At 48.2% G+C, this 22886-nt stretch overlaps 1 protein-coding gene across 1 annotated transcript in view; it reads left to right on the top strand.

Annotated features, from left to right (window-relative positions):
• The first annotated feature begins 124 nt into the window (after positions 1–124).
• The window catches only part of WNT3A (Wnt family member 3A), an 87702-nt gene continuing 64940 nt past the window's right edge, over positions 125–22886 (top strand). Inside the window, exon 1 of the mRNA XM_027695552.1 lies at positions 125–299. Within this exon, the coding sequence (XP_027551353.1) occupies positions 229–299 (71 nt within the window). The 5' untranslated portion in view covers positions 125–228. The remainder of the gene's footprint in view (positions 300–22886) is intronic.

Consider the following 22886-nt stretch of genomic DNA (forward strand, 5'->3'; position numbering starts at 1 on the left):
TTTTTTTTTTTTTTTCCTTGAGAGTAGTAGAGGAAGCGAGAGAGAGGATTTACCTGGTCGGGGTTGAGTTCACTTCATTTGACTTTTTTTTTTTTTAAATTATTGTTGTTATTATTATTATTATTATTATTATTATTATTAAAATAATCATCCTGCCTCAGAAGAAAGGAAGGTTTTTGGCAACTCTGGTTAAAAAAAAAAAAAAAAAAGAAAGACAACTTTTCATCAATGGCCTCTTTTGGATATTTCCTGTTTCTTTGTGGGTTGAGTCAGGCTCTGTCAAGTTACCCAATCTGGTGGTAAGTTTTATTCTTCTTCTTTTTTTTTTCCTCTCATTTTCATTTATTTTTCCCCTCCTCTGTTTTCTCTGCAACCCCTGCGCTTAAGATGACTTGAAATTCTCCTTTCGTTGCCACTCAGCTAAAGAGGTGGGATTGTTCCAGCGCCAGCAAGTTCTTAGAACCTGCATTTCACCTCTTTTATTTATGCATTCACTTTGTTTATTTTGACTGGGTTATACCTGATCTCTCCTTCTCCTACTGTAAAAGAGAGAGAGCGAGAGGGAGCGATCGGAAAGTTATTTTTTTTTAAGTGCTTTGATCCTCTCCTGTGAAGAACAAAAGGCGCTGCCTGAATTAAAGAGATAATGATACAAGTTGACATGAGCATTTCAAGGTGATTTCGAGCTAGTCAGGTGGAAGGAAAGGGGTGTGTGGGGGGGGAAAGGATGAAAAGTTTTGGGAATTTTTTCCCCCCCCACTTCGCTTTAAGGAATATTTAGGGGGAAAGGGGGGAGGAAAAAAAAAAAAGGGGGGGGGGAAATGAGAAGAAAGAGAAAGGAGGTGAAGGCTCCACAACCTGGGTGCTGGGAAGGCAGAGCAGGGAGCGGGGACGGCGCTGGGAGAGACGAGCCCGGCGCGGGATCGGCGGGTCCCTCTCGCCCCTTTTCCCGGGGATAACGCACTTTTTTTTTTGGGGGGGGGGGGGGGGGGGGGCGCCGCGCCTTGGGGGGGGTTGTTTTTGCCTTTTCCGCGCTTTGCACCCTACGCCTTTAAGAGCCTTTTCTCTCTCACTCCCCCACAAAAAAAGCAAATGGTGCTGGGCAAGGCATGTAAGCGCACGATCTGCTCTAATTAAACCCCGCGGAGGTAATTGGGCTCGGGGAAGCCCGGGCGCGGGGAGGCTCCGCGGAGGCTCCGCCGGGTTGGGAGAGGGGCTGCTCCGCCGGCGAACGGCTCAGAAGCGCCCACCAGACAAACCCCAAAAAAACCCCTCTCCTCGTAATAATTAATTTTTTTTTAAGTGCGTTTATTCCCCGCTCCTCCCTCCCCCCCCTTTGCCCCCCAGCCGGTCGCGGGGTTCGGGAGGGATCCGTGCGGGATCCGTGCTGGATCCGTGCGGGATCCGCCGTTCCCCCCCTTGCCCGGCGGTGCGGAGGTTGAGGGTGTTGAAGGCAGCAGCCTCTCCAACTATTTCAGGTATGTCTGAAAAGCAGGGAATTCGCTGGGATGGGAGAAAAGCAATAAAATGCAAATGTGTTCTTGGGAAGACAAGGCAGAGAGAGAGAGCACCTGGACGGGGAGTCATTAAAAAGCAATCTTTTATTCCCAGCCACCATCTAACTTATAATTAGAAACTCCGGTTGCATTCCTGATTGGAGAAGGAAGCGCATTCCTCCAATACCAACATAAATATTCCCTTGTCACCCGAGCGAGGGGAGCGAAGGGACCACCCCTCGCCTTCCCGGTCCCCTGTCCCCGCTCCCGGAGCTGCGGGAGGGAAAAGGCTGGGAAGGAGGAGATGGAGAGAGGGGCAGGAGGTCTCCCTTTCCGAGCCGGGGGTATCAGGTGTGTGCAGGGGGGGGGGGGGCGGCAGCGGCGACACTTTGGGTTTTTTTAGGGTGTTTTGTTTTTCTTTTCCATCCTTCCCCGGTGCCAACGAGCGGTTTTAGACGTTTCTTTCGCAAGGAGAAACCCCCCTTAGGCCATGGAAATGCAAAGGAGGGTTTGATTGGGGTGGGGGAGTCGGGGGAGAGGCCGGGAGCTGTTACATTGGCTGCCTAAATTCCCTCTCACCCCCCTCCCCACCACCACCCACCCCTTTCTCTCTTTATTTATCCTCAACCTTTCCCTCTTTATTTATCCCCAAGCAAGATATAAACCCACGGCCACCCCCGTGGCTGGAGCAGCCCTGGAGACGTGGGAATCAGGGCCTGGAGGGTGGCACAGGAGTCCCCTGGGTACATCCGTGCACATCCCAACATCGGGAGTAAAGTTCCTTGTCTCCTAGTCCAGGGCAGTCCCAAAACACTTGATTTAGTATCATGCTGCTTTATTTTATTTTAATTTAATTTTCCCCTTGTCTTTCTTCGGGTTGTTTCTTTTTTTGTGTGTTTATGTGTGTGCGTTGTGGTATTTTTCTTTTTTGAGGAGAGGACCAGGATTTTTTTAGTCTGTCCGTGCAAACAGCAACAATCCCATCTCAACCATCTCTGCCTAAAGCCTCCCCTGTATCAGCTCGCAGTGATTTGATTGCTTTGAGCAGAAAATCCCTCATTGACCCTCCCCAAACTGTGTCCCCTCCCCATTAATACTTTCTAATTAAAGAGTAAACTCATCCTGAAGCACACGAGGGCTGTGGAGAGTTACACTTGGAGAAAATCTGTGCCAAAGCAGGGACTGAGAAACTATATTTTCCTGTAGGTTTTGGTTAATTATTCTCCCAAAACGAGGGGAAATATAAAGTGTGCATTTGCCAGGGGGAGCAGGGGACGTGTGCCTGTTGCCCTGAGTTCTGTCCACCCCTTCCAGCTTCTTCCTTGGCCGAGCTGTTGAAATTCCTGTTTCCACCACGGCACGGGGGCACCTGTTTAAATCAGGCCAAGCGGTGCTGGTGGATCCAGATTCTTGGAATCTTTGGGAAAAGTTTGGTGGAGCAAAAGGGAGACGATCCCTGAGAGCAGTGATGCTCCCGTGCTCCAGCCACATCCTTTCAGGAATGATGGAGGAGGAGGGGGAAGCAGTGGGAGCTTCTTAAAAGCAGAAAATAATGTATTTACAGAGCAGGATAAAAGAGGCTTTAAAAATAACTATTTAAAAGTGATAAAGGAAGAGGGACCAGCTCCCTCTGGAAGTGATGTGCCGAGTTTTTAGGGATGTGCTGACGTGATTTATTGTGCCACAGTAACCCCATGGGACCTTCTCCAGCACAGCAGCAACTGAGCTGCTCAACCTAAAGGAGCTACTGGGAGCAGCAACAGGCTCTTCCACACCCAGGGGGCCAGATTAAGAGCAAAAATGTGTTGGTTTTTTGGCGTTTTTTCTTTTTTTTTTTTAAGTGTTAGCGCTGTTCATTTTTTGGTTTGTTAAAAAAAAAAAAAAAAGAAGAGAGAGATTGGAATGAATGAAGGAAGACTTAGGAAATTCAGATGCAGAATTCGTGGGTAAGGGTGGATTAGATGTAACCTGTTCCCTGTCCTGTGGGAGTCTGGGGTCCATGTGGAGTCACAGTAGCAGCATTAACAAAATTTAAAGTTTTTCCGGCTAATTTGCACTGCCTTGACTGACCCCACATGGAACAGAAAAAAAAAAGGCATTTAATGTTATTTATTTTATTGTTTAATCAGTGGTATCTGGCCTGACTTGGTCTGAAGACAGTCAGAGTGCAAGAAATGATTCAGAAGGGAGAAGGGTTTGGTTCAGGAGGGGAAAAAAACAGCAACAAAAATTAGCACAAAACTTCCATGCTGGGAATCTCCACTTCCAGTAGCCCAGGGTGCTGGTGCAAGGGGACATGATCCCAGGAGAGGCTCTTTGGGCTGAATTAAATGTTAGCTGGCATCTGAAATGTCATTTTTCCTGGGTGTGAGGCAGCTTGGGGTTTTGCTGGGGATGTGTGTGGTCAATGTGTGCCCGGAGAGGGGCTGGAAGAGGATGTCTCATGGGAGGAGATGGGCACTGGCTTGGGATCTGATGTGGTGGCATCACTTTGGAGCAGGAATGTCTGTCCCTTCCTGTGTTCTGCTGGTCGTGGTGGGGCTCCTGTCCCCTCTGCTGCTCACTGTAACACCCAGAGCGGGGTGGGATGGGATCAACCCCGTAATGAGCTGGAAAAGGAGGTGAGCTGGGAGCACCAGTGTCTGAGTGGACACAGTGTTCCTGGAGATGCCAGGCTGCTCTTTGGAAAGAGGACATGAAGGATGTGAGGATGTGTGTTGGAAACCTTTCCCTGGCTTTGCTCTTGCTTGTTCCCCACCACTGGTCACAGGAGCTCTGTTGAGTGGCTCATCCACGTAGGATAAAGCTGGAAAAGCCTGTGATGTTCTGCAGGATCCACTTTACAAGAGGACTGGGGAGGATGATCCAGCTGATCTTTCCATCCCTGTTTTTGCAGTTCAGGAGGTGTCAGTGCAAGGGGAGTGGGGTGAGAGGGATCTTTGCCCACAGGCACAGGAGTAATCCAGTGGCATTTCTCCAGCCACACTCCGGTGCAGCACCTGAGCCTGTCCCTGGTTGGTGGCATCATGCACGGGGGAAATCCTGGCTTGTGCTGTGGTCCAGGTCTCTCCTGGGATCTGTCCCCCTTGAGATGGGTGGAACAGCCCCCGATTTACACAGGGAAAAGCCAGGCCAGGTTCTGGATCCTGTGAGAAACACGATTCTCCCTCGGTTGCAAATCCTGCAGAACTTAAAGCTGAGCCTTGGCAGGCTCCGCTCTGGAGAAAGCAGAGCTTAGTTTGGCAGAGAACAGCCTCACATGATGATCCCTCTTCAGCCAGGAGGGAGGCAGAGCCCTGGAGGGTCACCCAGGGGACAGCCTGGGCCGTGTGTGCAGCAAGCAGGGCTCCCAAAGCAACCTCTAGAACTGGGAAGCAGGAATTGCATCTCCCCACTTCCCTCCTCTATTAGCTGGGAGGGAGGATTTTGACATTTCCGAGGTGATGATACTCCTGTCCATCCCCTCCCCTCCTGCAATGCAGGGATGTTAAAGTCCATCAGCACACAGTGCAATCCCTCCACATGTGGCTCTCTCCCACCCTCGCCCCAAGGCTTGGGAATTGTCTTTACACACGTTTATCTGTGTTACAACAGGACGTGCTCTTTCAGGCAGTGGATAATCATGGAATGCTGGTTCACTCACAAGTTTGGATTTTCAGGAGGGCAGGACGGGTGATTTGCACCCAAACTTCAATGGGGTGGAGGGAACTGGGTCAAGGGGATCTTGCTGTGTGGATGTAAGTGGTAAAAAAAACATCTCTGCCCATTCCATGTATAGGGTGTAGTGTGCAAAGGACAAGGGAAGTTATTTCCCACCTCCCTTTTTCATGGAGAAACAGGCTCTAATGGTGTTTGTGCTGCTCCCGGCACAGTCCAGGCATGGAGGAGCTGTTTGCTGAGATTCAGTGACTGGACCAAGCTCACACAAGAAGGTTTTTTCCCAGCAGGAACCGAAATTTTTACAAGGTTTTAGCAGGAAGCCCCTGTTTCAAACATGGGGAGGGCTGGGACTCTCCCAGAAAGCCCAGTGTGTGCTGAAGAAAATCCCTCATCTCCTCAGATTTCAGACTCTTTTTACTAAATTGTGTTGTCCTGCTACGTATTAATTGATTTATTTCTTTCAATTTTAAGAGGACTTGTTAGATAAGTTACCCTGAAAACCAGCCATGAGATATTCAAAGCTTTGGATGAAGGCATTGCACCAAACAAGGAAGTCTTTCCTAACTAAGATAAGGAAAAGTGAATAATTTTGCTCCCCAGCCCTTTTCTGGTAACCCCGGAGGTGAAACGTGTCCTGTCCAGGCACTTGAACACCTCTGAGACTTCTCACCTGGAAACTTCTGAGCATTTGGAATCATAGAATGGTTTAGGTTGGAATCATAGAATGGTTTGGGTTGGAAGGGACCTTTTAAAGATCATCTAGTCCAACCCTCCTGCAACGAGCAGGGACATCTCCAACCAGAGTAGCTGGAACAGGGGGCTGGGCTTTGCATTGCTTTCTGTTGGCCAAAAAAAAGGCTTTTTGACCGTTCCCTCTCGAGATTCAGCTTTGATTTTTGCTGTGAGTCCATGGAAAGGAAAGTCAAGGATTGCTGACTGTACCAGGGGAAAGCGAGCTGAGTCACTGGTGCCTCCATCCCGAATCTCTGGGATCCCTTTCCTGCTCGCATCCCGCTTCCTGCGGGATGAGGCAGCTCCGCTCCAGCCCTGCGGCGATGCTGCCGCTTTTCCAGGCGGGGATTGCCACTCTCTGCACCAATTCCTGCCTCTCTGGTTGTTATCATGGGTGCAAAACAGCGGGGGAAGGAGTTCGTTCCGTGTTAGACCCCACGAGGAGCACATATTTTTTTTTTCCTTCGCGCGTTTGGTTGCGCAGGAAAATCCCAACGGGATAACCCTGGGTTGATGTGGCCGCTCAGCGTTCCTCGAGTGCGTGACTCAAACAGCCCGGCCGCATTTCAAAGGGCTTTATTGGGCTTAATGACAGCACTTCACGGGCCTTGCTCAAGTGTGTCGAGGGGGGAATCCTCCGGGCACTGAGTCAGGATGCTCCCTTTGGACAGCTGAGCTGTTCCCGGGATGGTGAGAACGTTGGGTGTGAGCTCACAGCCTCCTCCCTCCAGTCCCACCAACATCCGTGCTGAAATTCCCTTTCCAGAGCAGGACTGGGCTCAAGATCCTGCTCTGGATGCCAAAGGAGACCCTGTGGGGTGTAGCTGGAAGGAGAAGCACATGGGAGGTCTGGAGATGGTGGCTGAAAAGGAGGAGAAGGTTCAAAATAGGCACCCGCTGCCTTCTGGTGATGTGGAGCTTGGTGCCTTCTGCCCAGTCAGGTGGTGGCCAGTGCTGGGGTGATGTTGCCAGTTAAACCCACTAAAATATAGTGGAAAGGAAGGGCAAAGAGCAGGGGGAGAAGTGTTGGGCAGAGCACATGTGCCTTGTCCACACACGGGATGAGGCAGAGCCCCAAGGCTGCAGCAAGAGCCTTCCCAGCCTAAAAGGTCTCACTAAACCCACCCATCTCTGCTTTGCTGTCACCACTTAGAGCCAAATGAAGACCCAGAGCCAAGACAAATTCAGTGGGACTGAAAACTGCAAGGAGAGAATAGTCAGGGATACTCATCCTCCCACTGTGCATCCATCAGGGCTTTGCTGGATCAGACCTAAGGTTGGTCTTGCAGAAAAGCCACCCCTGAAACTGTCTGTGCCAACTCTTTCCATCTATCCCAGGCTACTCATGATGTTTTTCTCCCCTTCTGTCCCTTCTTCCCTTCTGTAAAAATGGAAGGATTGGCACCAAGCCCCGTTGTCACCTTTGCACAACACGTAAAAATTCACCAGTTCATGGGTTCCCTCCAAATTCTACTGGAACTTGCAAAAAACAAGGGGAGGGAGGAAGAACCGATACATTAACTCCCTTTTTCTGAACTCCTAACATAGGGCACAGCTTTTCAAAGCGGGCTGTGAGCCGGGGCAGAGCTGTTCTGCATCACAAAGGTGTTGTTTGTCTCCCTTCCTGGTTTTGTCACCTGCATATTCACAGTCCCCTCTTCCCACTTGGATGTTGCTGCTGCTCAGAGGGAGCTTTGCATTTGTGGAGGCTGAGCCATCAAAGGACTTCAGGGTGCCTTTGGTCTCCCGGTGTCAATAATAGCCAGTTATGCTTTGTATTGGTGTAGTGAGAATTATTAGCAGGGGTGCTGTGGCTCTTTTCCAACGTGGATATTCCTCCACACTCTGTTGGTGTGAAATGCTTTTTCTCTTCTGGCATCTTTGAACGCTCTCAGGCCTCACCAAGATCACGTTGTAGCACCGTGGGCTGGTTCCCTTCTTCCATCACCAGCCTCACAAGGTATTCCAAGTGTCTGGGATGGTCTGGGATGGTCATTTCTCCCATTCCAAAGGGCTCTGTAGGCTCAAAGGGCGTTGGAGCAGGTTTGTCTGGAAGGCTCAGGGAGTATCTCAGAGGTTCCTTGAGCTCAGGTCGTGGCAGACCCTCACATTTCAGGCCTGGCCTCGTGTTCATCCCAGGTTTGGGAACTCTCCTGGTTGCCATGCATCATTCCCAGCATTCTGTTTAAACACACCCTCCTGGAATGACATCCAGGTCAAAAATGAAGGTGCCCAGGTTCCCCTAAGGAGCCCTTGCAAAGGTTCTACTGCCAGTTAAGATATTTGGTGGCATCCTGGATGTCCTCAGAGTCCTGGCAGGGATTGTCTACAATCCATTGATGATCTGCCCCTTTCTCAGCAGGAGATGGAGGCCCAAAACCCCCAGAACATCTCAGTGGCACTTCATGTCTGTCTGCAGGAAACTGAGCAAAGCCTTGGGGGTGAATCCACTTTATTTATTCCATCTGCAATTTTGGTGCCTCCACCCGAGCCAGGAGCTCTTGGCTCCTTTCTGTGATGGGGAAAAGTGGGAACTTTCTTATGGTGCAGTTCTTTGGCTGAACTTGACTGGTTAAATCCTGTGGAGCAGTTGAGGAAATCAGCTCAGAAATACCTCCACCACTGTCATCCAGGATTATACCCAACCCAGGGAATCCTCCTGGAGGGTTTGCTCACTCGCCTGTTTCCTCGCTGTTAAAATCTGTAATTCCCATTGCCTGGCATCATTTCACAGGGCTCAAATCCTGGGCTTTTTCTCCACTATTTTCCTGTATTTTAATAAGGTCTGCAGTGCCCATTGGTGAATTGGAAGGAGTGCAGCCATTGCAGGAACAGTCATTCCATCCAGGCTGGTACTAAAACCCTCCAGACCTCCTCTCTCCACAACAAATCCACACCAAGTTGTATTTTGTCATGTCTCAGCCCAGCTGCTGAAAGCCTGAGCAGCTTGAGTGTTTTGAAGCTTCCTCTGTAACATATTTAATCCTGCCTCTAATCCAGGACTCTCCAGAGCATAAATCCATTTTCCTCGTGCTCCTTATCCTCAAACACATCCAGAGTCTCCCACCATCCTCCAACCACATCCACAAGTCATTACCTCAGGATTGTAATAGAACTTTATCCTTAAAAACTCCTTAAAAAGAGATGTGAAGTGGTGTTCTTGTATTCCTGTCACGAGTTATCTCAGCAGAGGGACATGGCCACTGGTTAATGCAAGACTTGTATCTGCATTTCAAGAGCTCCCCTGATTTTGGAATCCTTCAGCTCCCCTGAAACTGGAATCCTTTCCAGTTTCTTTTCTCCAGTGGTGGCTAAAGTTTGAAGGGTTTAAGCCTTCACATGTTACATTGAAAGTAGAAAACAATGGGCAAACAAATTCTTCATTCTGGGAAAGATTATACAATAGAACGAACTGGGAAACAAAAATTTGAATTCCATCAAAATTTCAAGTTGCAGCTTATTTCCTAAAGCTGGACAAAAACTTGGATTGCCTTAAATCCTAACATTATGTCTTTAAAAACTGGTTGCTGCCCTCAGCCCATAAATCAGTGAGTTGAGCTGTCAAGTTTAATATCTTTGAATAGTCCTTTGAATCCCCTTTTTGAGGCGTGTTTTCATCCCCAGAATTTATGGGGCAAGTAAAAGGAGGAAAGAGAAATTGTGGTACCGTAGAATAAAACTGAGGATTCCTGAATTATAACTGCCCTTGCAATGCAGTTCTCTGAAATCCAAACCTTTTCCCTTTTCCCGGCCTGTACCTCTTAATTTCACTTTCCAGCTTCGTGTTTCCTCCACATCTCTGTCGGTTTTATGGCCGAAATGATGCACATTTGGGTTTCCGGGGAAATTTCCGGAAGAATTCTGTCGACGGGATCCCCGTTTTGGGATGGAGCAGAGTCCATCTCTGTCGTAGCCAGGCCTGTGAAACAAAGCCAAGCAGAGCAGGAGTTCCTTCTGCTTCCAGAGGGTTCACCTTGTCTAATAGAGATATTTCCCAAGGGGTGGGAAGGCAGGAATGAAGCTCCTTGAACGGATGCCAAGCCCTCCATTCAGTTTGTCCCTCTGCCTCCCAGAGGAGCAACAATAGGGCCTGTTGCTAGACAGTGTTGTGTGGCATGACAGAAAACAACTCCAAATCCTTTGCAGGCTGGGGGACAGCACACTTAAGGGAGAATTCCCGATTTTTTAATGAGCCTGCAGGAGCTGGGAAGAAATGGAACAGTCTGGGCAGGTAGGACTCCATCCAAATCCCAGGGAAGATTGGGGAAATGCTACTGGGCATCAGATGAGATTTGTGGAATTTTCTGGGAGACTCACAGTTCCTTCAGAGGCACAAACCCCTGAATAAAGGTGTTTTTTAGGAGATCCGTGTTTGATTTCTATCCCTCCTGGAGGGAGAATGTTCTTGAAGCTTTAGCAGTGTCCAGCCAAGTGTCCTTTAGAGTCAGTGGAGAGAAATAAGATGCAACTCATCTGCTGTGTGTCAGACATTTACTTTTGGATGGGATGAATCACATCCCAGCTGTGCCACTTTTCTAACCATTCCCTGCAAGAGGATCCTGGATGACCAGGGCAGGCTAAGATATCTCCTTTTAGGCAGGTGAATTTTTGCTTTGAAATTTTCCTAAAGGCTTGGAGCATCTGGGCATTTTGTGATCTCCATGGATCTGTGGAGTGCTGAAAGAGGATTTTTCCATTGGAAAGACCCTTCAAGGGGTGTCTTTAGTGACCAATTATGTTTAAAAATTCTCCACTTGAAGTTCTGGTGCGTCATTCCACACATGTGAGGAAGAGCTGAGCAAAAATCCCAGATCTCAGAAAGGTGTTTAAAGGGAATTTTCATTCAGTATCAATTTCTCTCACATTCTTCCGTGGGAAGAACCATCCAGATGGATTTGACTTGAACTGAATAATCCAAAGCAGGAGAGCTGGGGACCACATTGATCCTGTGTGTCACAGGAGTGCTGGATGTCCTTGTGGTTTCCTTCACAGTGGTGGGGAAGAGCATCCTGCAGGCTCTGAGGAGAGACCCTTCCGTGGATGCCAGGATCACAGAATCCTGGAATGGTTTGGGTTGGAAGGGACCTTAAAGATCATCTCTTTTCACCCTGGACACCTTCCACTAGCCCAGGTTGCTCAGAACCCCATCCAACCTCTTGAAGTGCATATTGATGTGGTCTATTATTTTCCTACCATGAAGGATTCAGGGACTGGGAATCTTATCCCATCCTAGCCCTTGAACAAAGTGTGCTGATTTTTTTCAAGGCCTGGATATGCTCCTATTTACAAATAGTATAAATGTAGAGAGGAAAAAAACTGGCAGCCTGATCTCCAGGCCCTGAGAGCTGTTTTGCTGCAGCATTAGCAGGGATGTGGTTGGGTCACAATGTGGAAAGATTTGCTGGTGGAAGTGCAAGTGGAGAAGGAACAGGAGGGAAGTGTAAGGCTACTTAGACACATAATTCATGCTTTTGGCCTTGGATTTATTGATGGCACTGCTGCAACCTGATCAATTAAGTGATTTTCTTGAGCTGCCCCTTGTCACTGGATTGCTGTGGCTGCTCCATGAATACCCTCAGCTCATTCTGAATTTCCTCACTCTGAGGAAAAGTGGATTAACTCTGTTGCTTTTTTTTTTTTTTTGAAGTACTTATTTCTTCTCGTGTGCCACAGAGAGAACAGAAGTCAAGCAGCACAGATTCAGCTGTCCAACAATTAGACACCTTGGGTTGGCTGAGATGCACCCCACTGTTGGTTTTGCAAAAATAGGTGCAACAGCTTCTACCACCGTTAAACCATTTGATCCAGAAATTATCTCATCCATCCTCACGTGCCCCAGGCTGGATTAAATAAACCTAAATCAGAATTGGGAAGAAGTAATGGATATAAGAGGTGGTTAACACTGAGTCATTGCTAACAGGAATATTGTCTGGATAAGGAAGGAGCTTACTGGATCACAGCCTTTCCTAACAGGACAGGTCATGGGTATTAGTGGATTGATTGCAAAACCTCAGAGTCACAACAGAGAATAAGGGCACAGTGGGAACTGGTTCTTGCCTGAGTATAAGGCCCAGACAGATGGGGCAAACAACTGAGTTGAAAGAGAATAGATAAGGCACATTAGCAGAAGATTGGGAATCAGACAGGGAAATGCTAATTCAGTGGCCACTGAAATCCTTGGTGCAACTTGCCCACGGGCACAGGGGAAGTCTGTGATCCAAAGGAGCAGCGAGTCCATCTGTCCTGCTGATGAAATGGTGAATGAAAGGCTCGAGCTCAGCCCTAACACAAGGCAGTGTGTTCTCAGCAGGGCTTTCTATCAGCTCCACTGAAACTGCAGTTTAACTGTCATGTGGACCAGAAGATTCTCCAAATCTAAACTAAATTCAGGATTTATGTAGTCTGGGACATATTTACAGCCACAGGTACCGTGCTGGTGCCTGCCAGCAACAGTGATGCTCCTGCTGCCTCTCAGAATAAACTGAGGAATTTGGTCCTGCACACAGGCTCCAGAAATAGGGCAGGACTGTTTGGATTCTGGCATGCAAGAGCCCAGTTTTGGCAATCTCTAGTACCAGCAGGGCAGGGTGATATGCAAAACCTTGGCTATCTAATGAATTGCAGACTTTGTGATAAACCAGGGGGAAAAGATAACTCAGGGGTTAAAGCACATCCCTGGGACATGAGACCTCTGGTCATATTCCTTCACAAGCCTAAATAAAGAGCTTGGTGACCTGGACAGATGAGAATCAGAAAGCTGGGAAACAAGAGAGTTTCCTGCAGTCTCTGTCGGAGGTAGGTGCCCACATCCCATTTCAAAGGACAATTTGGGATCACTGAGCCGAGCCTGAGGTACAGGAGGAAAAGCTGGGCTGGAGTTACCTTTGACTCACCATTTATTTTAAAAAAACAACCAGTGCTGGGGTGAGGCAAACAGCCAGGGCAGCTGGACACACATGAGTCAGTGTGACAGAGAGCAGGAGGGGAGGGTTTAGGTTTGTCCTCTGCGTTGTACAGACAGACGGACACGGCGCTGACGCACCACAGCTGAGCAGGGCTCATCACACTCCATCTCAGGGCTGAGGGAGTCATCTCAGCTCCCTTCCCAGCCCATGAATGGAGGCTGACACTTCCTGGCTGTGACTCAGCACCCCTATCGCTGGTGTCCATCTCTGGAGGCACTGACTCCTCGCACAGCCCATCTCCCTGTGCTGCTGGTCAGGAGGTGACTGGTTGGGTGCCTGGGTGAACAAGGTTAGGTCAGATGCTCCAATTCCATCGTGCCCAAATCCTTGTGCTCATCCTGCCCTCAGCTGCAGGACCCCATGGACGAGGAGTTTGTGTTTCTGCAGATGTCTGATGGTTTTGGTTTGTGTGGTGTCAGCCTGCAACACAAAGGCTCTTTCAAGAGAGGGGCTCCTGCAGAAGCACCATTTGGCAAAGAATTCCTCAAGTGGACTGATTTTTGTAACCACTGGTGAGCTGCCAGGTGGAGGCACCGTGGCAGAGACCACCCTCAAAGCCAATCATGGTTCTGAAATCACTGCAGAGAACTCAACAACTTATATTGTCTCCTGAGCTTCAGATTTGTAGGTTCTGCTGACCTTGCTGATAAGATCTGTGCAAATTTATTCATGCACTTGTGCTGTCTAGTCCTCGAATTCCCAGACTGTTTCTGTTGCTGTGAATGAGGAAGAGTTTGGTTTTATCTTAAATTTCTGTGATCTTAAAGGCGTCAGAAAAGATACCTGGGGTTTTCCTTGATGCCAGAAGGATGCAGTAGCATCAATACGATGGAAGAGTGAGGGAGGTGATGTGAACTCTAAACTGACTAAATATCGGGTGTCTACATAGGTTTTGCATTAAAACTATCTAGGTTGTAAGCTAGGCATGAACTTAACCTTAGGTGCTGCTGTGCTAAGTTAGACTTTATTATTAATCTTAGGAAAGAATAGCTGGAGAGACCTCAGGTGTGATTCGTGTAATTTTCAGTCACGTTGGTCCCTTTTTCTGTGAAATTCTGTCCCTTCCAAAGTGTTTTTATGAAGATTGTAGCTGTAAGGGGAGAGTTTGTGCAAAAGAATGATGTCCTTCAGGTCGTGGTCTTCATGGTCCCAGAGGGGTTGGCGGGCTGGGGGTGAAGAGGGACTTCATGGAAGGGCTCTCAGATCCATTTCTCCTCTATTCCATCTCTCAGAACTAGTTTCTACATGATCCCAGGCTTAAGCAATCCTGCTGCCTGTTCGTCCCTGCAATGACATTTGAACCTCTCGGCCCAACGAGCTTCATTTGGCAGAGGTTTTCAAAAGTGTTGGATGTCCACAAGTCATCAGATGCCCACAAGTCTCACAAGAAGGGGTGTTTAACTAGAGGAGAGATGTGATGTGACCCCTCCCAGGGGCTGCAGTGTGTGTGTGTGCAGATGTGTGTGTGTGCATGTGAGTAAGAATTCCTGTGTGTGCAATATTCCCGGGACATCCTGGATCCAGACAGAAGCACAGAGGAGTCAGTGCTCACTGGTTTCAGTGCCCACAGAATAACTCCTTGCTCTGGTTTTGTTTTCATCTACTCATCTTCTGTTTCATAGAATCACAGAATGGTTTGGGTTGGAAGGGACCTCAAAGCTCATCTGGTTCCAATCCCCCCGTCATACCCACTGCATCAGGTTCTCAAGGCCCCATCCAACCTGGCCTTGGACACTCCCAGGGATGGGACATCCACAGCCTGAGCCAGTGCCTCATCACCCCTCTGAGAAAAGAATTTCTTCCCAATATCTAATTTAAATCTCTCCTCATTTAGTCAAAACTGTTCCCCTTTAAGTACTGTAAAAAGTTCCTCTCCCTCATTTTTATAAGCCCTCCTTAAATACTGGATTGGTGTCAGCAGCTCCCAGTGACATCTAGAAAAGTCCAGTTAGGAACTACTTTGAGGATTCTTTGGAGAGCAGAAGTGTGGATTATGAAGGAAGGTAGTTAAACATATATATAATACACATGTCTATATGTATATGCATAAGTAGATAGAGGCACATATCCCTCTTAGGTTTAGCTTCTGCTCCAAAGACAGGTGGAACCCAAAGGAAAACTTCCTTTGACTGTAACAGACTTTGGGACAATCTTTTTAGACTCTGAGCTCCTTTGGGATCCCACAAGTTGCTTCACACTTTGATTCTGGGCCAGGAAAGTGCTGCTTTGGAGTGATTTCTTTGTCTCAGGTCTTAAGACTCCGAGTTCCTTTAGGTCTTGATCCTGCTGGTTGCTTCATGCTTTGACTCTGGGCCAGGAAAATGCTGTGTTTGCTTTGTGTTTATCCTCAAATATCTGGGCAGTTCTGTTCATTTTCTCTGCTCAGGCACCAAGCTGGGTCACACAGGTTGAGATCCAGCCTGAGAGCAGGGAGAGTCTTTCCTGTGCTGGGCTGATACACAGCACATTATTATACATGTATTATATCAGGGACATCCAGCAATAATGTATGGAAATTGCTGCCATATCTCAATCCCATCTCCCATCCCATTGCAGGAGAGAGAGAGGGAGCCCAGTTAAGGCTTGTACACATCTGACAACGTGCAGCAAAACTTGGCTTGGGGCTGGCTGGGGTTTTGGGGCATGCAAAGGCAGAACTGCAGAACTTCTGTGTGTGTGTCCTACTGGGCTTCAGCACTTGCAAAACCCATCCCTGTGCTCCCCTATCCTGATCTGCACCCAGGTCTCGGGGGGTGATGGGTGTTTGAGAGCTCCTGCTCTGAGCTCCAGAGGTTCCTGGCTCAATCCCCAGCGCTGGCCAAGCCTCAATCAATGTGACTAATTGATTAAAGGCAGTTCTGTGGAACAGCATATTCCATTGGCAAGGGGTGTGTTCTGCTGAGATTTTGGGAAACCTGGGTTCAAAACCCCGCTCCCAACCCGAGCAGGAGGAACTTCTGCAGCTGGTTTTTCCCATGCCAGGGGTAGGTGCCCATAACCACCAAGCTGCTGACTGGGAGTTTAAAGGGGACATTTCGTCCTCCGACTCCGCTTTGGGAATGGCACCCCAGGGGATGGGCACATGAACAAACCACCACGAGCTAAGTTTAGGGTGTGAACCAACGAGATGCCAGTTTTTCTGTGGTAACTGCCCGTGTGAATCCTCTTTCCCTGCAATAAACACGAGCTGGTTCATATTTACTGGGGGGGGAAGAACGTTCACGTGGGTGTTCACACGGCTCACACCCCGGCTTTGACTCCCAGTAACTTGGGTCTGTGCCTCTAACCCCAGTGCCCTTGAGAAGCCAACCTGAAAAAACAAAAACCAAACTCCTTTTACAAAAAAAAAAACCCAAGATTTTGCCGTTTCTACTTTTCCAGTTATAGCTATTTTTGGTTTTCCAGAAAGGATGTGCTGAGATTGACTCCACTGCACTGGTTTTGGCAGAGAACTTGAGGTCCTTGAGATCCTGGTGTCCACCTTCAGCCAACATGGGCCGCTGCTCTACTGCCTCCACAGTCAGAGAGACCTTCTGGGCACTGACATTATATTAATATTCCTATTTCTCACAGCCAACTCCTGAACCCTGAAGAAGTTTAAACATGTGGAGATATGAAGTTAAGCACATAAACCACTACTTAGCCATTGGAAAAAAAAAGGTGGTGTGGTTGTGGGATGGGCAGTGCTTGCAGGTTGCCTGGAGGTCACTGAGTACTCAGCATTTTTCCCTGTGCTTCCCACAGACCTGGGAAATGGCCACAGAGGAAGGCAGCAGTTCTGAAGGAAAGATTTTGATTTTATTTCTTGGAGTACTAGTCTGGGAGCCTCCCAGGGCTGCAGAGATAGAAACCTTTCCTAGGAAAAGGCTGAGCATAACTGGGCACGAGCTCAAGGACAGAACAAGGGAAAATGCCCTTAAAATTTACCGGGAACCAATCTGAATTTTCCAGTCAAAAAACACCCCAAAAAAAACCTAACAACCCACTGGCTTATGGGCTTTATGGGCTGGGGCTTTGTCTCACTATGATGCCAAAGACTGGCTGACTCAAAGTTATCTTGAGGCATCTCCTCTCGAGTTAGATGGGGAAGATTCAACTCATCCTTGAGGAACTGTCCTGCCAACTCAGGACAACTCCGTTTGGAAAACAGGGTTTTCTCAGGAAGTTTGAGCACACCTGCTGCTTCCAAGCGTGGGAGGAGCTGTGTCTGTGCTCTGTTGGGTGACAGAACCTTCCCACAACAGACCTCTGGATGGAATCCTCTCAATTTTAGCCACGTAACGCTCAACTATCTGAGCCAATCATCTTCTCTCCCTCTAGAAAGTTGGGCACCTTCTGAGGGAGATTCATCCTTCCTGAGATAGGAATCTTTCTAGTGGATGTGATGAATCACTGTCTGGAGTTGTGTATCTCTGTCCAGCCACTCCAGAAACAGCCTAAACAGCTCCCTTTTGAGCAGAGAGCTGGGAGCAGGACTGAGTTCCTGAACACCCCACAAATATCAATTCTCTGATGCCACTCGGTGTCTGGAAGGTTTTTATTCCTATTTTAAGAGAAGCTTAAGTGTCTGTCATTCCTTGACCTTCCTTGGTGATCTTGCCTGGAGATAAGAGGTAAAAGACCCAAATCCTCTCTGGTCCAGCCAACAAAACTCTTCCCATTTAAACACAACATTTTTCAATAGAATTTTTCCAGGCAATATTTACAGAAATATCACAAATATTCAGGGTTGTCGTAGTTAATGACAACAAGTATTTAGGGGGTTTTATTTCAGGGCTTAAGGTGACATCTGGCTATTGAAGGCCAGAATAAGATTTTTGCAGGGAAACGATGTTCCACAGATATCCTGTGCAGGGCATTTGTATTTTTTTTTCTGGAGCAGCTGGTTCTGCCCAATATCAGAAATGGTCACTGGTCTCAGGGCTGCTGATTCCCAGTTTCCTTTAGGACTGGAATGTTGTTACCAGCCTGGTGTGCACAGTGATAATCCATTTATGGCTGTGATGGGAACAACCAAGACCTTGTAGGGAAAATAGAAGCAATTTTTCATCACTGCACCTTCCAGGGGGCAGCTCATGGTTTGTGACTGGCCAACTTTGACAAGTTTTTTTGGAGAAATATTGAGTTGTCAACAGTGTTTGCTGATTACAGAATCACAGAAATAACAGGACCATAGAATGGGTTTAGTTGGAAGGGACCTTAAAGCTCATCTTGTTCCATCCCCTGCCATGGGCAGGGACACCTTCCAGGTTGCTCCAAGTCCCATCTAACCTGGCCTTGGACACTTCCAGGGATCCAGGGGCAACCACACCTTCTCTGGGCAACCTGTGCCAGGGCCTCCCCACCCGCACATCCAAGAATTTCTTCCTAATATCTCATCTAAACCTCCCTTCCTTTAGCTTAAAACCATCCTGAAAGGTGATTTAAAAACCTCTGCCTCTGAGCTGGCTGTTGGATATTTTTTGTGTGTGTATAATTAAATATCCATTTTACAGCTTCCATGTTGACTCCTTTTTTTAGGGACAAACTCCCCCAGAAGGTTCTTCATCCCACCCATCCCACACATCTACCTCAGGACAGAGCAACTTGCTCTTCAGTGGCCCTGACTGTTCTTCTGTGAGGTCAGACAGGGGCCAAGTGATATCATTACCTGGATTCCTAACTTTTTAGGTGTTAAAGAGGGATTAGATGAACTCCATTGAGCGCTGGTTTCTGCCATGAGCACCTGTGAAATTCCAGGCCGGGTGAATATTGTGGAAAATTCCAAACCTGGTGAGGTTTTTTTTGTTGAGTTTTTTTTTTTTGTTGAGTTTTCTTTTGTTTTTTTTTTTTTTTCAAATCTGTTCAAGTCCTGCGGCCTTGAGAGCCCCTTCAAAGCTGACAAACGTCACACCAAGGGTATTGCAGAGCAGGAATGAGCCACAAGGTCACTGAGGAAGCTGAGGAAGCTGCTTGCACGGTGCCGTGGCTTGAGAAGTTTGCCAGTACCTACATGTCATCCCAAAAATCTAATTGGGTTAATTCTGTAGCAACCCTGACTCCAGGGGAGTTTCTAACCAAGCTCTGGAAGCTTCTTTCTGGCTTTGCTTTGCTTCAAACCTCCCCAGTGAGAAAGTCTCTGTCTCCAGACTGATTTCATAAGCACAGTGTTTCATTAGGCTTTTGTGGATGTGTGTCCAGAGGAGGCAACCTGGAAACAGGGAGATTCCCTCAGAAACATCCTGAGATGTCATCACAACTCGTGTGGCTTTGCAGGGAGTGGGTCTGGTCTCCCCTGACCTTCAAAGGCCCATGGCAATTTGGTTTTGTGACGATTATCCCATTCTTACCATCATGGGAAAAGTCAAAACAACCGAGTTTCTGAGTAAATGCGAAGTTTTAGCTTTGCAAGATTTAAACAGAATTGGGGGAGGCTGAGGGAGCTGGGGCTGTTCACCCTTGAGAAGGGACGAGTGAGAGGGGACCTCATCCATGTCTACAAGTATCTGAAGGGAGGGAGGGGGCAGAGGACGGACCAGGCTCTGCTCGGGGGGGCCCAGCAATGGCACAGGAGGAACAGGCAGGAACTGATGCCCAGGAAATTCCACCTGGACGTGAGGAAGAATTTCTTTGCTGGGCAGTGACCCAGCACTGGGACAGATTGTGCAGAGAGGGTGTGGAGTCTCCTCACTGGAGATATTCCAGGACCCTCTGGACACAATCCTGTGCTGTGGGATGGCCCTGCTCGATGACCCTCTACGGTCCCTTCCAACCTGCCCCATTCTGTGGTTGTGATGCTGTGAATTGACCTCATTTTTCTCTGATTGAAACATCCACCTACTCTCCTGTAACTCCACAATGTCTTAACACCTTTCTCTCTTCTTTCTTGCTTTTTGCATCCTGTTTCCCCCCCCGGATTTAAGAAACTCCTTCATTAGTGCAGTGCAATCCACACATATGACTTATTTAGGGAGGTCCTGCTCCATGTTTCCAGGGCATTCCTATAAATACTGAGACCTTGCTCCCAGAATTGACTGGGGTCCTCTGCAATCCTGGATAGATAAGGTTTAATTGCCAAATATTCTGTGTGTGGTGGACTCAGTAAAGGCAGACTTAGCCCTGCTGGACATTTTTCTATTCATTTATGTGTTTATGTCTCAGCCTGTGAGCTGAGTCCCATCCTGGGACATTTCAGTGCCAGTGATTGAGAGTCCCTCCCATTTGGAAGCGGGTGTGGGATGTGAGGCTCTGTGGGATCATTTTTTTTAGGATGGTGATGAGGATTTCACCACATTTTTCCCTCCTCACCCAAACAATCCATCCTTTCTCGTGGTGGACTTGGCCAGTTGGGGATTCAACATCACTGCCATTCAGGTGTCCTTCTGAGCTGAATTTGGCAGGTTTCAGTGAACCATTTGAAAAAAAACCCTCATATCAACCAAGTACGTGATTGGGAGTTTGTCATTCGGAGAGGACTTGGAGTAAATAATTTCAAGGGTGTCCTATGGAGCCCATGGACCACTGGAGATCTGGGAAACAAGTGTTCCTCTGTTCTGTCCCGGCCTGGTGAGCTGAGCAGGTCCCTCCTTATGGCCAGGACACTGCTGATCATGTCTATCTTCTACCAGGGCAGCAGGAAACACAGATGGGATGGGGGGGAAAAAAATCTCAGCGTCTCTCTTGAAAGTTGTCTCTTCTAACACGTGTTTGTGACTTAGACTTACCTGGACTATTGTGGTACCAAGGATCAGGGACCTTTGGTGACCTTTATTTGTTGTTTCCTCCCTCAGAAACAAGAGGGACTATTAATTTCTCTAAAAATTAATTTGCCTGTGATAAACAAATGCATTTATTGTTTTATATTGGGCACGGCTCTGTTATGAGGGATGCTCTAGACCTGGATTTGTTGCTCTTAAACTCAAGAAGCTCCGGATATTTTAAAATGGACAAAAGCTTAAGGGATTTAGCAGCTTTTTTTACTGTTGTCACTCTCAGATTCTTGCAGAATGGAGGGTTTTGGAGCAGTCCACACCCATGTCCACAGGGTCCTGGTACCTCCCAGCACGGAGGGCTCTGGCTGTGACCGTTCCCTCTCCTTAAATGCGACTTTTAGTCCATTTTGTACCGCCCGGGGCTTTGGGGAGAAATTAGAACGCAGGTCTAAGGGTTTGCCCGTGTGTGGAAGTTATAGCAAATTAAACTCCTGATCGAGTTTCTGCGGTGCAACAAGTTACCACACATCAGCTGACCCTTGGGAGCCGCCTGTGTGCTCCTGGGTTGCCTGCAGCAACTGAGCTAATTAGGCTCTGCTTACCCACAATAAAAAAGGGTTAATTTAAATCACATTCGCCAGCGTTTGCTGTAGGCTAGGAATTCACATGTGTAGGATTGCTGTGGGTCAACTACCAGGGGAGTAATTGGAGCTCCACTCGCTTGACCATGAGGTGTTGAGCCCCGAGTGGAGCTGTGGGTTTGTTGCATGGGGGTGTCTGAGCTGTGGTTCCTCCAGGACAGGCTCTGGGACATCCACCTTCTTCTGTCTCCTTGATAAAGAGGAGAAGTGGATGTTTATAGTGAGACAGGTTTCTCACCCTGAAGATGTCAAAAAAAAAATGAAGACACATTAAAGTGTGCCCTGAAATGGTGGATTTCTCTAGATTGCTGGAAAGGAGATCTGGGTGACTTACTCAGGTATAGAGTGTGACATTGCAGATGCCACAGAATCAGAGAATCAGAGAATCAGCCAGTTTGGAAAGGACTTCAGAGATCATCCAGTCCAACCCTTGCTCCAACCCTGCTGTGGTTCCCAGCCCATGGCACTGATGCCACATCCAGACTCATCTTAAACACCTCCAGGGATGGAGAATCCACCACCTCCCTGGGCAGCCCATTCCAATGGCTGAGCACTCTCTCTGCAAAGAAATTCTTCCCAATATCCAACCCAAACCTCCCCTGGTACAGCTGAAGACCCTGAGCCCTCTTGTCTTGCTGAGAGTTGCCTGGGAAAAGAGACCAACCCCCCCCTGGCTCCCCCCTCCTGTCAGGGAGTTGCAGAGAGTGAGGAGGTCTCCCCTGAGCCTCCTCTTCTCCAGGCTGAGCCCTCCCAGCTCCCTCAGCCTCTCCTCATGGGAACTGTGCTCCAGTCCCTTCCCCAGCCTCGTTGCTCTTCTCTGGACCTGCTTCAGCCCCTCCATGTCCTTCCTGAGCTGAGGGCCCAGAGCTGGACACAGCACTCCAGGGGTGGCCTCACCAGCGCTGAGTCCAGGGGCACAATCCCTGCCCTGCTCCTGCTGCCACACTGTTCCTGAGCCAGGCCCTGGGCACACTCTGGCTCCTGTTCAGCTTCCTGTCAGCCATCAGCTGGATAAATGGATCCAACCTCCCAGTGCACACCAAGGGATCTATTTGGGACCTCTTTGGAGCCTTCACTTGCCCCTCCAAAAGAACTCAGGTCTCCCAAAGATCCTGTGTAGTCCCTGCCAGTCCCACGAGCACAGCTTACAAACTGTGGCCTGAATGTGGGGCAACTTGCCCCCTTTCAAAGTAGCAGGAGTTACTCTCGAGACATTCCACTGCACATTATTCAAATGCAGGTGCTGTTGACTCTGTATTTCAAGGTTTGTGAGGAACAGGTAGGAATGCACTCACAATCCTGGTTGCTCCATGATGGTGTCCCATGGAGGTAAATCATTAGTGATTTCCATACATTTTATAGGTGTTTATGATGACTCAGAGAGCTGGAGATTCTCTGCCTCATGCAATTCCTGCCTTCCGTGAGCCAAAATCACAGAATTGGTCACATTCCAAGGTAGCTGAGAGCACAGGAGATAAATGGAGAGACTGAGAGTTGTAGAAATAATGACCCAAACATTTATTTATTTTTTAAAATCAGTATATTTCACAAGCCTGTGCAATGCTGCAAGTTCCTTTCCTTTCCTTTCCTTTCCTTTCCTTTCCTTTCCTTTCCTTTCCTTTCCTTTCCTTTCCTTTCCTTTCCTTTCCTTTCCTTTCCTTTCCTTTCCTTTCCTTTCCTTTCCTTTCCTTTCCTTTCCTT

The sequence above is a fragment of the Neopelma chrysocephalum genome, unplaced genomic scaffold (assembly GCF_003984885.1).
Source record: "Neopelma chrysocephalum unplaced genomic scaffold, ASM398488v2 Primary Assembly neopelma1_101, whole genome shotgun sequence".
Classification (NCBI taxonomy): Eukaryota; Metazoa; Chordata; class Aves; order Passeriformes; family Pipridae; genus Neopelma; species Neopelma chrysocephalum.